This window comes from Protopterus annectens, chromosome 14.part0 (genome assembly GCF_019279795.1).
Source record: "Protopterus annectens isolate FY-2018-M chromosome 14.part0, PAN1.0, whole genome shotgun sequence".
NCBI lineage: Eukaryota > Metazoa > Chordata > Ceratodontiformes > Protopteridae > Protopterus > Protopterus annectens.
In genome coordinates this window covers 308,163,043-308,183,008 of record NC_056748.1, presented here as the reverse complement: position 1 = coordinate 308,183,008, position 19,966 = coordinate 308,163,043, and the positions used below count along the sequence as shown (strand labels likewise).

The window sequence follows — 19,966 nt, the reverse complement described above, 5'->3', positions numbered from 1 at the left end:
ATTAAGGATATCCACACCTCCAGGCTGGTTGCTCAGCATAATGCATCTGAGATTATCCAAGTGCAACTAACTCTGGGCAAGTCTGCAATCTAAACTGTAACTTGCTACAGATCCCCCACCATGCACCAGAATTCCCACTCCTCATTTTTGATACACTGGAAAATATTAGGGTACAACCCAACACCCTAATAATGGGTGATTTCAACTAAACCACCATTAACTGTGAAAACTACTCATGTACCAACTCTTTTGCTCAACGTTTTCTGGAATTCATAAATTCCAATGCCTTAGAACAGCTTATCCACACATCCACCAGGGGCAGCAATATCCTAGACCTGGTCATTACCAACATGGGCAACCGGTGTTCCACACCAGAGATCAATTCCTCATTGGTCAGATCCGACAACAAGCTAATCACCCTAGACATCCACATGCCACCCCCACACCCCATTAGGGAAACCACCGTAAACAATTTCTCCAAAGCCAACTTAACGTTTCTTAGGATAGAAGTAGTGAACTTCACGACACCCATGCAGATGGACAATAGAGGTACGACTGCTGAATCCTACACAAATGCAGTTTATAAGCACTTACACAAGTGCATGGATTGTGGTGTCCCTAACAGAACCAAGATGCTATCCTCCAAAAAAAGGAAGCCAATCTGGTGGTCCCCTGTCATAATCAAACTCTATCGAAGAAAGAAACTGTTGCAAAAAAGAGTAAAGTCCCATGATTGGAGGAGCTCCTTGGTCATTCTAAGTAAGAAGCTGAGATCCCTCATAAAATCCTCCAAAGATAGTTACGAAAACAAAATCGCCACAAATTCTAAAGACAACCACAAAGCATTCTATAGCTATGTCAAGAATCTCAATGGCAACACTCAGATCTGCTCTGAGTTACAGCACAATGGCACTAAATATACAGAACCAACTGATATTGCCAACATCCTGGCAGATAGGGTCAGTGCTAACTTTCCCTCCCTCTCACCCCCTAAACGGCCCATCTCTATACCGTAAGAATGCAAAGTTCCTGTAATCATGGCTGCACATTTAAAAAACACTCTCTCTAAAGCCAAGAACACAGCATCCATGGGACCTGACAACATCACAGGCTGCATTCTACATGAACTACAGAATGAACTGGCACCCCACCTAAGCACCATGTTCAACCATAGCCTCTCCTCAGGCTTTGCGCCAACTGAATGGCGCACAGTGACAGTTATCCCACTCCACAAAAGGGGAGCCACCATGGACCCTGGTATCTACCGCTCCATTAGCTTAACGAGCCTGGCCTGCAAGGCCATGGAACGTATCATCATAGAACTTATAAACAAAGACATTGGTAATCTCCAAACTCAGGACCCCACCCAGTCTGGGATTGTAAAAGGCAGATCATGTCTCCTAAACCTAATAGACTTCTTTGAAGCAGTCTAGATGAGGGTAAGGTGGTTCACGCAGCCTATCTAGATGTCATCAAGACTTTTGACACCATCCCCCACTCTGGAATTACAGATAAACTCACTAAACTAGGTATAAATCCCTATGTCACAAGATGGGTTGCCAACTGGCTCACTGACAGAACCCACACTGTGAAAGTAGCATGCTCCAAATCTGACTTCAGACCAGTGACAAGTGGAGTACCACAGGGTTCAGTCCTGGGTCTTCTCCTGTTCGGTATCTACTTTTCTGAAGTACAGGCTAACACAGAAGGTCTTTGGCTAATGCAGTTCACAGATGACTGCAAACTAGGAGCCATAATCGAAACTCCTAACAATGCGGACATCCTACAAAAGGGCCTTACTGAGAAAGACGCCTGGTGTCAAAGCCATGGCCTCAAGCTCAGTGCCAAAAAGTGCATTGTCATCCACTTTGGTAAAAGCTCTGTACCCATGAGTTACCACATATGTGGTAGTCTGCTTAACACTGAAATTGTGATAAGAGACCTTGGGACACAGGTGGACAGTAGTCTCTCCTTTGATAATCACATCAGCACACTAGTCAGGAAATCCTTCTATGTGGCATACCTCATCACAAAAGGATTCTCATCCAGGAAAAAAAGAGGTCATTGTTCACCTCTACTCATCACTCATTAGACCTATTATAGAGTACAATTCCCCTTTTGGTATGTACCTCACAGGACATCTACAACAACTGGAAAGGCCACAGAAATACCTCACAAATGGGATTACCAACCTCAAACAGATGCCTTACGCAGACTGTCTCAAAAAAGTCCAGCTTTACTTCATCACATATCGCCTACTTAGAGGTGATCTCTCCCTAACATACAAAGCTATGTCAAACCCAGAGCTGTTGGAAATGCTCCACTTAAAGAATTCCCAATCCTTCCGATCTACATGCTCTAGGGACCTAAACCTTGCCACCACAATAAACAGAATGTGCTGGAGGGATAGATTCCTACCCAGAGACTTCCCATACTCTGGAACAAACTACCTATCTATATCAATCAAAGCTCCTCATTAGCACTCTTCAAGAAAAATCTTGATAATTGGATGGGAAATAGGAAATTCACCCCGGGGATCACCTCTGTGGCTCTGCTCGACAGGGGCACAGGAGAATAATCTTCTTGGGTGGCGAAAGCCAGGGTACCTTTTTGGCTAGGCTTAAATAGGCCCTAGGGCCAATAGCCTAGTACCTACCTATGAACCTATGAAAGTTTGCAACAACTCCTTTCTATAGTCTTAATCAATGTGTGTTTACTGTACTAGCCAATGATGAATGTAACCAAATGACTGGACAAAATGTCATTTCAACTGTATTGTTTATTGTAACACTGTGATCCTTATAGTATATTTACTTTTTGCTCTTTTCTTGGCCTTGAAACTGTATTTTATTAACTTTTGACTTGGTACTGTACTTTATTAACATGTGCATTGTATTTACTGTATTTGCTGTACTAATTGTTATGGAGCTTTTCTCCCCAGGCCTCCACTAAAAATGAGATTCATGCCCAGTCGGACTTTCCTGCTAAACAAATGTAATGTTTGTCTTTTGGGCTTTTCCCGGTTAGGGGTCGCCACAGTGGAACTCCGGTCTGCTAATGATTGGCAGTAGATTTTTTTATGGTGCCGAGTTGCCAGCCCAATGCCTAACCTTCAGTGAAGGCATGCCCATTCATGCATGTCTTTTGGAGGCCACTCGACTGCGGGGAGGATATGCAGACTCCACACAGAAGGCACTCCAGCCATGAATCGAACAGGAGAACCTCTTGCTGTGAGGCAAAAATGCTACCGATGTACCACCATGGCATACAGTAATATAAATAAATATTTATATACATATATATACATGCACGGGTTCACTTTAGATTATTGAGTTACCAAAAACTCAAAAACCATATGGTCGAGACCATATGACTGAGTTTTTGGAAACTCGAAAATCTAAAGTGCATAAAAAACACACAAAACATTAAAACAACATTTATTGCAAGCCCCCCTGCACCCCCCACACCCTCTACATAAATATACCAACTCCAATATCGCACTAGAGCAAAGAAAAGGGAAATCTCCCATTCTGCGCTGTATGCAGAATCACAGAATGGGAGGTTTCCCATTTCCTCGCCATAGTGCAATCTCGGAGTTCATATATATACGTAGGAGATGGTGTGGGGGGTGCATGGAGGCTTTCCCCCTGCAGACACACTGTTTTAATGTTTTATATGTTTTTTTTTTTTTTTATGCACTTTAGATTTTCGAGTTTCCAAAAACTCAATCATATGGTCTCGACCATATGGGTTTAGAGTTTTTGGTTACTCAATAATCTAAAGTGAACCCACATGCACATATATACATACGTCCAAACACATGTGCGAACATACACCTATGCATGCATGCATAAATGTGTGTCACAGGAGGCAAGATTTGCATTAAAGTTATGCTTGATAATGTTGCATTGTATTTTTAATGTTCTAACATATGCTATTCTTCTATGAATCATAACACTTTGCATTGAATTGGTCTGTATTACATTTTATTGTCTGAATCATTATCAGAATTCAAGGTCAACCTTAACATGATTAGAGATTTCACCATTATGCTAACAAAGCCATCTATAAATATACTCTATTAATTCCCTCTATTTTGGTTATTTTCTTATTTATAAGGTTTTCTGCAAACACAATGATTTGCGCTTGCAGTGAAAGATTTAAACAGAACTTTCAGAAAAAACAGCAAACAATATATATATATATATATATATATATATATATATATATATATATATATATATATATTATGTAGTTTTAAAAGCAAACCTAATGAATTGTAGTTTTCCTATTTTAAGCAGTATTCAGAGACTAAGCAATGAAGTTAAAAGTTATAAAAATGTATATTTTGCAGTGGCAAATAATTCACAAAAATTAATAATTTAGTTATCATACCTGTTGCCATGGAGAAGTATACCATCCCGAAAGAGCACTGTTGAATGATTTTGTCACTGATGGTAAATAACAGGTTTTCATTTCACATTTCTGTTCCAGTTCAACTCTCGGTTTTTGTATGCTGCGGCAGCGTCTCTGAGGATAGTACACATATTTGCCATGACCGTCTGCTTCTCCACATCGTAGTTCTCGTGTTCTTGTACCAGATCCACAGGTAGCCGAACACTAAAAAAAATATATATATATTTATTTCTTCCATAGCATATAACTAAACATATATTTTATGCCATTTTACAAGGAAGTCACCAATGTAACTTTTAACTGATCAAATCAATTATGTACATATGCATATATGTGTATATGTAAATGTTCATGTAAGAAAGTATCTGGCCACTAGCTCTCTCTTTCTCTTTCTCTTCATCTGTGTTATTCTGCTCACCTTTAATAAATTGAAGCAGTCTCCTTTATATATCTAAGAAATTTTAAAGAATAACACCTGAAAATGCATATGGTCAACCTTTTATCAATTGTGTTGCATCCTATTCTTTACTGATATGATACAAGAAAAAAAATTAAATAAATGTAGATAATGCTTAGGCCACCCTTTGACTGAATCCATATGCTGTTACTAAAACAAAGTTGTGGTCATATGATATATTGACTCATTTTACTCATTTACTCTATATATTGATTCAGTGAGTTGATCTCTGTAACAGACTCTTTTATAAGGGAAGCAAGAAAAAATATTGTGCAGTAGGCTGACACTTCTTTCCATACACTGACAGGGACTGATCTGCCTGGGAACATATACCATTGCTGAAAAAATAAAAGTTATAGAATTATAAACTGCATTACAACTATCATGGGGTGAATTATAATAGCCATGCAGTTATACAATAAATACAATAATATTGGCTCATAATGCTAATTTCTGAGCAAACACTGAAGTTTAATGAATTCACAGTTCATTAGCCAGAATTAAATGGGGAATTGTCCCTCTCACCTGCACTGTGTGGCCTTGCGTTGGTTATATTTTCTAAGGAGATATGGGATGTTCTGCTCCATAGTTCAGTAGTAGGACAGATGGGATTGTAGTGCAAGGGGTGGCATTAACATTGAGGAAAGTGACAAGCAGAGAACCACTAGTGTCAGTCCTGGGTCCAGTACTCTTCAGCATGTTTGTTTCAGACGTCTTTTAAAGAAAAGGCCATTAGTGCAACTTTGTCAGTGACAATAAAGATTGGCATGGCAGAGAAGGATGAGGCAAGATCTAAATGAACAGTTTTAAAAGGCTCAACAGGTTCACAGAAAAGTAGTGGTTTGCTAGCTAGGGCACAGTTTTAGTACTGAATACAATTTTGGAAGACTTAAAAGGGAATGGACATTAGGCTTCTGGAAGGAATTGAGAGGAAAGAAACCAAAGGGATTTAAGGAAAAGAATATACAGGGGAAACATGATTTAGGAAGACAAGAACATGAAAGATATTAAAGGGTTATTCTAAAGATCAAAGATAAAGGGATTATGATGTTGTAAAAGCCGCAAACTACAAGGACAAAACTACTCATCAGATCTCTGAAGGTGTTTCCTTATGGAGAGAGTTTTTAAGCCACAAAATCAAGTACTGAAATGGTTGTACAGACAGAATTCACTGAGGTACTTAATATGACACGGCTCATGTGGAAAAAGGGTAAAGTTGGAAGGTAGATTTGATTTTACGTAAGCTTAAATGGTAAGTTTGATAGGTGTATTGCCTCCTTTTGCTATCAGGCAAATATAATGCACTGTAACTTCATTATTTAAAAAAACACAACTACTAAACTTTATTCACTTATTTCTGAAAAAAAGATTTCTTATCTTCTACATTCTTCACTTTGTACTAAGTATGTTCCATTGGGTCCACTTTGTAATTTTAATATACTGAAATCTCGAATTTCAGTATTCCGAAACCACAAAACCAAAAACCCAATCACAACTCACAAACTTGAAAACACACAACCGCGAAATTCAAAATCCTATACTCATGCTACACATACAGTACACACATAAACATACGCAAACCCCCCACAATCAAACAAACTAATGTAAACTACATATAAGCAGGGGGGCAAGCCCCCCCTGCACCCCCATGTAGGGGCTGCACCCCCCCACACCCCCTTACTTATATATTATAACTCCGAGATTGCACAAACAGTAACACAAACGAAACTTACACAAATACGCACACACACACACACACACACACACACACACACACACACACACACACACACACACACACACACACATCTTACTGTCCCTCAAACACACACTTACACACACTAAACCCTTAACCAACATACAAACTTACGAAAATTAAACCCAAACATCCACATTCCATACCACTGGAAGCAGAAATTCAAAATATTCATACTTCGGAATTTTGAATTTCGCGCTTCTGCCGGTATCGGAAATGTGAGTATTCGGCTTTGTAAGTTCAAAATACTGAAACTCGAGATTTCAGTATTTCGAAATTACAAAGTGGATCCATTCCATTGCAATATCAAACAGCAAGAAGTGATGTATGCACATTTCATATAAACCAAATACGAACTGTAGCGGTGAAGAAATTCTGGGAAATCACTGCCTGCTATTCGGGTGCATTCTATTTTGACCTACAGGACAAATACATTACACATTATGATGTTCGATCAGCATAGATATCAGTATTAGGAGAGCTATCACACAGACGCAGGGAATCTTATGGCTGGATTCAGAGCTGCAGTCCACATCATGTACTGCTATGTATGTCTTTATCAGGTTTATGTGGAATAGTCTAGAGAGACTTTTTCTCCATTTTATTTTACTTCATAACAACAGTAAATGTCAACTATACTGTTTAAGAGTGATAAAAATAAATTAGTTCAAGAAATGCATGAATCAAAAAACAGGTGTATATGATAAATAGTAGGGTTAAAGACTTAAAGCTGACTTCTGTTTTGTTGCACACTTTGGTCAGAAAAACAAATGATGAACAGTTGCACAACACTACACAGTCCCCAGGACTAAGGAACTTGCCCTTTCCCTGGGGATTGTGTGATCTTAGAATAAATAATCAGCATTGGTGGGAGGGTTGCAAGGGTCTTGCTTCCCTGCATAAAATACAGATTAAAGATTGAAAGATCCAAGGTTATTCCTTGGAGGATACACAAAAATGCTGATGTTAAGGCTTTGATCTATGACTTTGATGTTAAACACATCACCATTTGGGCATTTTATTATTTATAAGTAAATTCAGAAGTGTGTGTTTTATATATATATATATATATATATATATATATATATAGATATATATATCAGGATCACACTACAGTGGGGAAAAGGGCATATACGTTTTATTTGCCTAACAGTACTTACATTCAGTGAAATGTGATTCAGTGAAATGAGTTTTCAGTGATTTGAACTTTCAGCGATTTGGTGTGAGTGGTTTGAAATTCAGTGAAATGAGATTTCAGTGAATGAAAGTAGATATTATTCAGAGAAACACTGCACCAGCCAAGGAGTCCTCAGTAAAAAAGAAAATAAATGATGAAAGAAAAACCTCGGACTCACCACGAAGTAAACTGAAATAAACTTTAATTGATAAGCGCTTTCACGTATCAACGATACGCTTCCTCAGACCATGACAATGTATTGAAAACAGCAAACTTAAATAGTGATGCATCATAATTACTTAATATCATTAATCAATTAATTAACTATTCAATGAAGTTTGGGCTAAAAGTAGGCTTTTTAAAGAGAGAGTTAAGGTTTAAAATTCAATGGGCTATGCCCAATGTAACTTAAAATGTGATGGAAGAATAGTGAAAAATAGTAAAACAATCAAATGCATTTTAAAAACCAAGCCACAGCTTAGTGTCTGCACTAGCAGCAAAACCTTCTTATTAATTTAAAACAAACTAATATAATATAGCATTCGCCTAGTTAATAAACTTACAAAAATAAAAAATAGAAGATAGAATAAAGAATGATGGATAAATAAGTATGAATTTGACATACATAAATAAGTAAATGAACCACATAATGAATATTGAATATTAAATAAAGCTCCAAGTTTGAATATGAGAAATTTGAAACTAAACAAGTATTAAGACAATCAAATTTAGTCTAAAGCACAACTTCTATAAATAAAATAGAATCTTGAACAAAAAAGTAAAAAGATGTATGGAAATAAATAGATATAATATTCAAAAACAAAAACAACACAGATACCAAAGTTATATAGCTAATAAAACTCGTTTACATGACTGTACTTGTATAAAAGTAAAAATGAAAATAAAAGTATTACTTTATATACAGTAAGGCTGAAAGTTCATAAGGTTATACAGCTTAGTTAATACATAAAAAATAAGTGCTAAGATCTTCAAAATATGAGCAAACTTTTGTCAGCTAATATAAATATAAATGTAACTACAGAATCCTCAAAATGCATCCTAAAATGGAATAAATACAATAAATAAAACAAAAGAAAATAAAGACAAATCACTTTCTCAATGCCAAATGTGATCTTAGAGAGACATAGGAATTCAATCCAGGGGGATAGTGTGTTTTCAGTTTAAAAATCCAGCGTAACTCTTTAGTCTCTAACAGATTCATAAAATCCCCACCTTTCCCACTCTTTTCAACTATTTGCAATACTCTAAAAACGAAAGAGTGGTTGGGATGAAGAATAACATGTTTAGCCAATGCATTCAATTCGTTCTTGTTCTTAATATCATAATAGTGATTATATATTCTGTTCTTTAGCTTTCTCTTGGTCAAGCCAATATAGAAAGCTGAGCAGGAGACACACGTTGCTAGGTATATGAGGCCCATAGTCTCACATGTGGCTTCAAACCTGGGTTCAAAAAAAAATAATCAACAGTAGGATGCTTAAACAATTGTTCCTTAGAAATTAATTTACAATAGTTGCAGCAATTGCAGGGGTAGGTACCTTGTCTAGTACAACTAAGAAGTTTCATGGGTAATGTTTCTGGCAACCTGTCACATAGCAATATTTTTAGGTTATTGTTATTCCTATAAGTAAAAACTGTTTTTTTGCCTACCAATTCAAGAGTTGGTGGTCAGTAGTTAAAATCTTCCAGTTACTAGAAACAATATTTTGCAAAAAAAGAAAATCATTAGTATAAATGGTTAAGAAATGTAATCTATCCATCGATTCTTTAAAAGGCCTATTAAAATTTTTGTCCATGGAGGTTGCAACTCTTTTTTCTTTGTTCAACGGTAGGGCATCTCCCAAAATCTTCTTTCTAATACTCTGAACCAAACATTTGTCATAGTTCCTATCAATGAAAATCTTTTCTAGTTTGTCCGCTTCTAGGGCTAAATCATTCTCATCCTTACATAATTTAGAGATTCTAAGGAATTGACTTTTGACAATACCTCTAAATGTGTGGCGTGGATGCATACTATTGTAAGACAATATGGTATTCTTCCAACAGGTCTTCCTATGGAGCTTAGATATCAACCTTCCCCTTCTGATGTCTAAAGTAATATCTAAAAAATTAACTGAGTCATGTGACGCTTCTACAGTGAACCTAAGGAAATGTGTAGTAGACTCAAGATAATCTTTAAACTGGAGAAACTCCTTTAACGTACCATCCCACACAATTAAGATATCATCCACAAATCGCCTGTACAATAAGATCTTACTAAAGCTAAGATGGTTGAAGACAAACTGTCTCTCCCACTGATAGACCACCAGATTGGTGTACGTATTAGCACAGGGAGTGCCCATAGCTACACCCATTTCCTGCAGAAATAGACACCCCCTGAAACTAAAAACGTTGTTGTACAATACCAGATCTAAGAGTTGGCAGATAAGTATTACATGATTGGTGTCAAAGGCTGGAAACAGATGTAACAATTCCCTGACTGATTGTATGCCCTCCTCATTGGGTATGCTAGTGAAAAGACTTTGAACATCCATAGTAACAAGTAGATGCTTATTTCTCACTAGCTCTATATCCATGCTATCAATGAAAGCTATCAGTTCATACGTATCTTTCAAGATACTGGGAATTTCTGATAAAATAGGTCTAAGTGTATCTTCTAAATAGACTGAGATGTTTTCTGTGCACCATTTACTGCCTGACACTATCGGTCGTAATGGGGGTGGGCGGACATGTTTGTGCATTTTGGGCAATCCCTTTATTATAGGTATATGGGGCCATTCATTATAGAAGTAATCATAAAGTTCCTTAGTGATCTGACGACACATCAGTAGGTCATACAGAGTGTCTTGAACCTGTTTAATTATTTTGTTCAGCCTCACCTCATCTATCTTAGAATAAGTAGAGGTATCAGATAAAAGAGAAAGCATAAGATTCACATACTGCTCTGTATCGAGTATAACAATGCCCTCTCCCTTATCTGCTGGTCTTAACATTAAAGATGATTCATTCATAAAGAAATGTAATGATCTTTTTTCATCTGCTGACATATTAAAATAGGCACATTTTCTTACACCTCCATAAAAATATTCATACAGATCTTGTTCACAGGTTTTTACAAAACAGTCAATATGAGCTGGTAATATGGGAGAAAAAACACTTTTCTTCTTATGCTTTGAAATGCTGGACGATGCCGAGTTAATTGCGTCAATTAACATTTTGTAAAATGCAGTTGATTGTATGTTTTACTATTTTTTGAGTTTTATATTAATATTATTATTTTTTTACTATTTTTCACTACTCTTCCATCACATTTTAAGTTACATTGGGCATAGCCCATTGAATTTTAAACCTTAACTCTTTCTTTAAAAAGCATACTTTTAGCCTAAACTTCATTGAATAGTTAATTAATTGATTAATGATATTAAGTAATTATGATGCATCACTATTTAAGTTTGCTGTTTTCAATACATTGTCATGGTCTGAGGAAGCGTATTGTTGATACGTGAAAGCGCTTATCAATTAAAGTTTATTTCAGTTTACTTCGTGGTGAGTCCGAGGTTTTTCTTTCATCATTTATTTTCTTTTTTACTGAGGACTCCTTGGCTGGTGCAGTGTTTCTCTGAATATTTACTTTGCCTACTTAATATCTGCTCCAGCACACGACTATGGCCAACCTAAATATTGAGTTGGACTACAATCCAGAACCGAGGACTGCTTCTCAAGAGCAACAATGGACAGCTATAATGGGTAACTCTCAAAATCCTTTATTGGGACTGGATTTCAATGTACCTACTTCTGTACCAACAGAAACTACAGCTAATATTGAAATTTTTACTGTGAAAATTAAACAACTAGAAAATGAATTGTTCAAATTTCAACGTTTAGCCTGGCAACGCAAGCACATGGAGGCTTGCCTTCACTTTAGGCTAATCCCCAGAGGCATGCGTGTACTATGTATGCCAACTTATGGGGAGAGTCACCCTGCCTTACTGAAGAAGTGGCAGGAAATTAATCTCGAGACTGGCTATAAATATATGCAACTTCTACTGGACTATTTTGGCCCCATCGAGAATCAACTGCTATCACAAGTTAATTTGCTCAATGAAGAAATTAAAGATACGTTTCAGGATGACTTTTGCCAAAAAAGACTTGAATCAGTTTACAGACAAGTCAATAATTATGCCTTGAAGTTGCAACAAACCAAACATCGTAAATTGCAATGTGATTACACTGATTTTGCCACTGGTAATGTCTTCATCTGGCCGAGGGGAGCTAATCATGGTGCACAAACTGAGAATCCACTTTCAAACTCAGCGCCTTCTGAACGCACACTTGTAGCGTCCAATTCGATTGGATCCTCATCCACGGCCCCGGCGGCAGCTCCTGGTAGTGAAGCTTCGGATGAAGCATTTGTTACACCTCCTGAGTTGCCTACCATAGCAGATTCAGCTACAGTTTTTTCTACGCCTCTGCCTAATCAAGAGGCGAATCGTAATCTAGGGGCTATTAGGAAAGTCGGGGCTACACGCAGTGTTGCGGTCTTGGATGATCCACATTTTTTACCGCTACCTATAAGGAAAACTGTTTTTCAACGCAATCGAGCAGAGAGTTGGGAAACGAAGAAGCGGAAGCTCTCTGGGGAAACTTTTACACAACAAAGAAGAAGGCAGAGACCTTAGAGCCACTCTATTTCAATCTGTCTAGGTATGTACTATCACTTAATGATATGAGCCTTCTGAATAGAGGGCTTTCTTTTGTTCCCTCTCAGGGAAGTAACTTATTGGACATTCTAACTGATGTTCGCATGTTTTGTAGAACAGTGGCTTTGAAACTGTATTTTAAGATTGGCTCTGCTGACGCAATTAACTCGGCATCGTCCAACATTTCAAAGCATAAGAAGAAAAGTGTTTTTTCTCCCATATTACCAGCTCATATTGACTGTTTTGTAAAAACCTGTGAACAAGATTTTTATGAATATTTTTATGGAGGTTTAAGAAAATGTGCCTATTTCAATATGTCAGCAGATGAAAAAAGATCTTTACATTTCTTTATGAATGAATCATCTTTAATGTTAAGACCAGCAGATAAGGGAGGGGGCATTGTTATACTTGATACAGAGCAGTATGTGAATCTTATGCTTTCACTTTTATCTGATACCTCTACTTATTCTAAGATAGATGAGGTGAGGCTGAACAAAATAATTAAACAGGTTCAAGACACTCTGTATGGCCTACTGATGTGTCGTCAGATCACTAAGGAATTATATGATTACTTCTATAATGATTGGCCCCATATACCCATAATAAAGGGATTGCCCAAAATGCACAAACATGTCCGCCCACCCCCTTTACGACCGATAGTGTCAGGCAGTAAATGGTGCACAGAAAACATCTCAGTCTATTTAGAAGATACACTTAGACCCATCTTATCAGAAATTCCCAGTATCTTGAAAGATACGTATGAACTGATAGCTTTCATTGATAGCATGGATATAGAGCTAGTGAGAAATAAGCATCTACTTGTTACTATGGATGTTCAAAGTCTTTTCACTAGCATACCCAATGAGGAGGGCATACAATCAGTCAGGGAATTGTTACATCTGTTTCCAGCCTTTGACACCAATCAAGTAATACTTATCTGCCAACTCTTAGATTTGGTATTGTACAACAACGTTTTTAGTTTCAGGAGGTGCCTGTTTCTGCAGGAAATGGGTGTAGCTATGGACACTCCCTGTGCTAATACGTATGCCAATCTGGTGGTCTATCAGTGGGAGAGACAGTTTGTCTTTAACCATCCTAGCTTTAGTAAGATCTTATTGTACAGGCGATTCATGGATGATATCTTAATTGTGTGGGATGGTACGTTAAAGGAGTTTATCCAGTTTAAAGAGTATCTTGAGTCTACTACACATTTCCTTAGGTTCATTGTAGAAGCGTCACATGACTCAGTTAATTTTTTAGATATTACTTTAGACATCAGAAGGGGAAGGTTGATATCTAAGCTCCATAGGAAGACCTGTTGGAAGAATACCATATTGTCTTACAATAGTATGCATCCACGCCACACATTTAGAGGTATTGTCAAAAGTCAATTCCTTAGAATCTCTAAATTATGTAAGGATGAGAATGATTTAGCCCTAGAAGCGGACAAACTAGAAAAGATTTTCATTGATAGGAACTATGACAAATGTTTGGTTCAGAGTATTAGAAAGAAGGTTTTGGGAGATGCCCTACCGTTGAACAAAGAAAAAAGAGTTGCAACCTCCATGGACAAAAATTTTAATAGGCCTTTTAAAAAATCGATGGCTAGATTACATTTCTTAACCACTTATACTAATGATTTTCTTTTTTTGCAAAATATTGTTTCTAGTAACTGGAAGATTTTAATTACTGACCAACCAACTCTTGAATTGGTAGGCAAAAAAACAGTTTTTACTTATAGGAATAACAATAACCTAAAAAGACTGCTATGTGACAGGTTGCCAGAAACATTACCCATGAAACTTCTTAGCTGTACTAGACAAGGTACCTACCCCTGCAATCGCTGCAACTATTGCAAATTCATTTCTAAGGAACAATTGTTTAAGCATCCTACTGTTGATTATTTTTTTGAACCCAGGTTTGAAGCCACATGTGAGACTATGGGCCTCATATACCTAGCAACGTGTGTCTCCTGCTCAGCTTTCTATATTGGCTTGACCAAGAGAAAGCTAAATAACAGAATATATAATCACTATTATGATATTAAGAACAAGAACGAATTGAATGCATTGGCTAAATATGTTATTCTTCATCCCAACCATTCTTTCGTTTTTAGAGTATTGCAAATAGTTGAAAAGAGTGGGAAAGGTGGGGATTTTATGAATCTGTTAGAGACTAAAGAGTTACGCTGGATTTTTAAACTGAAAGCACACTATCCCCCTGGATTGAATTCCTATGTCTCTCTTAAGATCACATTTGACATTGAGAAAGTGATTTGTCTTTATTTTCTTTTGTTCTATTTATTGTATATACTCCATTTTAGGATGCATTTTGAGGGTTTTGTAGTTACATCTATATTTATATTAGCTGACAAAAGTTTGCTCATATTTTGAAGATCTTAGCACTTCTTTTTTATGCATTAACTAAGCTGTATAACCCTATGAACTTTCAGCATTACTATATATAAAGTAATATTCTTATTTTAATTTTTACTTTTATACAAGTACAGTCATGTAAACGAGTTTTACTAGCTATATAACTTGGGCATCTGTTTTGTTCTTGAATATTATATCTATTTATTTCCATACATTTTTTCTACTTTTTTGTTCAAGACTCTATTTTATTTATAGAAGTTGTGCTTTAGACTAAATTTGATTGTCCTAATACTTGTTTAGTTTCAAATTTCTCATATTCAAACTTGGAGCTTTATTTAATATTCAATATTCATTATGTGGTTCATTTACTTATCTATGTATGTCAATTCATACTTATTTATCCATCATTCTTTATTCTATCTTCTATTTTTTATTTTTGTAAGTTTATTAACTAGGTGAATGCTATATTATATTAGTTTGTTTTAAATTAATAAGAAGGTTTTGCTGCTAGTGCAGACACTAAGCTGTGGCTTGGTTTTTAAAATGCATTTGATTGTATGTTTTACTATTTTTCACTATTCTTCCATCACATTTTAAGTTACATTGGGCATAGCCCATTGAATTTTAAACCTTAACTCTTTCTTTAAAAAGCATACTTCGTTGAATAGTTAATTAATTGATTAATGATATTAAGTAATTATGATGCATCACTATTTAAGTTTGCTGTTTTCAATACATTGTCATGGTCTGAGGAAGCGTATCGTTGATACGTGAAAGCGCTTATCAATTAAAGTTTATTTCAGTTTACTTCGTGGTGAGTCCGAGGTTTTTCTTTCATCATGAATGAAAGTAGACCTATATATATATATATATATATATATATATATATATGGGTTCACTATATAATTTCAAAATACTGATATCTCGAATATCAGTATTTCGAAATTATAATCACGAACCGCCAAAATGCCGAAACTAAAGAATCCCGAAACCAAGAATCATGAATCCAGCATGCTCCGTACCTTAAGCAAGGATCACTGAGCTGTTAATGACAATCAGCTGTGGACAAGAATCTCCATACCTTATACCATACTGAATATGGCGTCAGTAACCTTCCCACCGCCGGGAACAATTGGCGGGATTTGCAAATGTATTGAGTCGCAAAAGGGATGCAGTGTGTTAATAGTAGATGGTTAGTTTACCATCTAGAGAAAAAAGTCAGATGTGAGAAATTACTGGTGTTGTAAATTTAAGACTTCCATGCCTTGTAAAGGCAGGATCATCACAAAGTCAGTTAGCAATGGTGAAGAATTGTGCAAGACAGTACCTCACGGTCACACAGGAGACCCTTCACAAATAGAGCACTATAGCATGTCTGCAGAATTAAAACATGGAGAAATTGTATCTAGAGAGCCACCTTGTCTATTAGTGGAAGACGCTCTGGGTTCTACATCAGTAGATGTGATTGCCAACATGCCAAACAGAAGAGCATTGCTGCAAACTATAGGTAGAGTTACACGTAGCGTGAAAGGAAAACCAGGTACATGCAGTCTAACATTAGAAACATCGAATGCATGCAATTTTTCTCTAAAAGATGGTAACTTCATTTGCCGATGTGTAGATGATCCTACCAACCAAAATACATTGGTAGTGTTTACAACTGAGTAAAACATACATGATTGAAGCAGTGCTACAATTTGCCTTATGGATGGCACATTCTTTTACAAGGGTGCCATTTGCAGACAGCTATATACAATTCACGCTTTCCAGCAGTGTGGACATTATTCAAAGTGTGTACCTTTAATATATTGCCTAATGAGCAAGAAGTCTTTGAAAGCATACAACTCCATGTGGGAATGTATATTTATGCTCATGGAGGAACAAGAGTGTAAAATGCAAATTAAGTTTATTCTCTGCAATTTTGAGATTGCAGCAATGAAAAGTTTTGCAAGTAATTTTAGTTCTGTGAAGGCGAAAGGTTGTCTGTTTCACTTCAGTAGGAACCTGTAGAGAAAGGTTCAGCAGTTGGAACTAACTCACCTGTACAACACTAATATGGGGTCCCAAAATGCAGTGAAATGTCTTGTTGCTTTGGCATTCCTGCCAGAAGAAGACGTTACTGATGCTTACTTTCAGTGACAAGCTACATTTCCTGCTGAAGGTGAAGCATTAGTAAAATATTTTGGTGATTGGTATGTTGTGGGACGGAAACGTCACTTTAGTACAATATCTGCATGTATATCATGATTTCCCCCTCTCTTTCCAGTTAAATTTTGGAATGTGTAAGAGCTTAATGTGATTGGGTTACCTTGTACACAAACACAGTGGAGGCAAAGCACCATAGACTTAAATGTCTTTTAGGAGCTAAGGCAACCAATCTGGCTGTTCTAATGGAAACGTTAGCTAAGGAGCAAGACAGAGTGAATGAATTGAGAATGCGTCTCACTACTGGAAGCCCACCCAGTCAAAAAAGAAGTCGGCTTGTGATTCATCAAAGGAAGTTTGACACTGTGTTGTCTAACAGACACGAATATAGCACTCTGAACTTTTTTAAAGCAATTGCGCAGCTACTGAAGTTTTGAGCATAACAGAGGGGAAGTTTCCAAATGTCTACATCTATATTTATTTTGGCAAAGGTCTACAAAGTTAAATAATCCCACTCTGAGGGTGCAATGTAATGGTGCAGGGTTTTAAACTGCAACCAATAAAGGCAAATGCAACCTTTTCATTATTTCGTGAAGTCTTCAATATTTCATACTTCATTCAAATAAGCTTTTGGCATTTTGGCGGTTCATGATTATAATTTTGAAATGCTGATATTCGAGATATCAGTATTTCGAAATTATATAGTGAACCCATATAAATATATATATATATATATATATATATATATATATATATATATATATATTCACTTTATAATCTCGAAATACTAAAATACCAAATTTTATTATCTTGAGACTATAAAGCCAAAATGCCCAAAAAACCGACACCCACAACCGCGAAATTCAAAATCGCGATAATTCACATACACACACCACCACACAAACAAGCACACATTCACCTACCTAATGACACTACAACAAACTATACAATGCACACAAACACAACATAACTAACAAACACACCTACCCTACTTTTAAGCAGGGGGGAAGCCCCCCTGCACCCCTAATGTGGGGGGCAATGCCCCCACACCCCTGCAACTTATATATACTAACTCCGAGGTCACACTAAACACACAAACACATAAAACCCACCACTACATATACTCACACACACTAAAATTCCTACCCAATACCCTACAAGAACACCATTTACCTGAATCCCCAGCTAAATCCACAAACCGCATCGCACATCACGAATGCAAAAACACAATGGTGGATTCGACATCTCTGCATTCGATATTATGCAGTTTCCTGTAACTGCACTTTCGACTTTATATTCTTGAAATACTAAAATTCGGTATTTTAGTATTTCGAGATTATAAAGTGAAACCATGTATGAATAAATATATATATATATATATATATATATATATATATATATATATATATAGGCGGCCACGGTGGTGCAGCGGTTAGCGTTGTTGCGCCTCACAGCAAGAGGTTCTCTGGTTCGATTCTCAGCTGGGGTGCTTTCTGTGCAGAGTCTGGATGTCCTCCCTGTGGTCATGTGGGTTTCCTCTGGGTGCTCCGGTTTCCTCACACATCCCAAAGACATGCAGTAGGTGAATTGGACACTCTAAATTGGCCTTAGGTGTGAGTGTGTGTGTACCTTCTGTGGAAGTTTGGGTGCCGGGCTGGCAACTTGACACTGTAAAACTGAGCGGACAGATGATCCACTGTGGTGACTCCTAACCGGGAAAAGCCGAAAGAAGAAGAAGATATATCTATATCTATGGGTCAACTTCAAAGGATCTAAATTTCAGAACATCGAGCCTCTGATCGTTGAAGACCAGAATGTAACAAAAAAATCTAAAATGTGAAAACTTCTTATTTCATGTTTTTGGAGGGGGCAAGCCCCCCTGCACCCCCCACACCCCCTGCTACTTCGATATACCAACTCCAAGATCACACTACATTAAAGAGAATGGTAAAGTTCCTGTTCCACACTGTACGGCTATCTCCCTTCACAAGGTCCGATATGTCAAAACTTTGATCATCTGGTCTTCACAGATCAGTGATTCAATGTTCTGACATTTCTGATGTTTTGATCCTTTGAATGGGAACCATATATATATATATATATATATATATATATATATATATATATATATATATATATATATATATATATATATATATGTTTATATATATATATATATACACATATATATATATATATATATATATATATATATATATATATATATATATATATATATATATATATATATATATATATATATATATATATATATATACATACACACACACATAGATAGCTTTAGCTAGATATATAGATATATACATATATGATTGTCTCATGTAAGGACAAACTTTCAAAAGAGTGAATTACAAAGGACCTATAATTTTAGAGAGCATCTAAAAAGACTGAAAACTGCACATACTAAAACTAATTTTTTTAGGTGGGCAAGAAAAATAAAGCTATTTTTTTTTTTTTTTATCAGGAGCAACCATCACCAAGACTGCACAACAGTAGGGTATGAGCAAATTCCTTTACCCCCATGGGCTGTGATCTTGTACAAAAGCTGCAGGCAAAAACTGCATTGAGAAACACACTGGTAAATACATCACAAAAAAGCATTCACTCATACAATGTTTTGTTATTCTGAATTGCAACTATGTAGACATAGGTTGGTGACAACTTGTCTAGAGTTCTAGTTGTTGAAGAGAAAAAGAGCTGGTATAGCAGAACAAAAATCAGCTGATTGGATGCACTGGCTTTGTTTCTGTACAGGATCAGGATACAGTTAGAATTGTAGATTTTACCTTTTCCCCACTGTATCATGATCCTGAAGTTGGAATTTATAATTAACAGGGGGTATGGGGGTTACAAGGGGAACTGACCCCAACAAAAAGCACATTTAACTTTCTTTTTCTG

The 19,966-nt window shown here is 36.5% G+C and overlaps 1 protein-coding gene across 1 annotated transcript in view; it reads right to left on the bottom strand.

Annotated features, from left to right (window-relative positions):
- ADAMTS18 (ADAM metallopeptidase with thrombospondin type 1 motif 18) overlaps nt 1-19,966 on the bottom strand; it is a 403,884-nt gene that overhangs the window by 25,903 nt on the left and 358,015 nt on the right. The window contains exon 16 of the mRNA XM_044055552.1: nt 4,396-4,620. Coding sequence (XP_043911487.1) covers nt 4,396-4,620 — 225 coding nt within the window. The remainder of the gene's footprint in view (nt 1-4,395; nt 4,621-19,966) is intronic.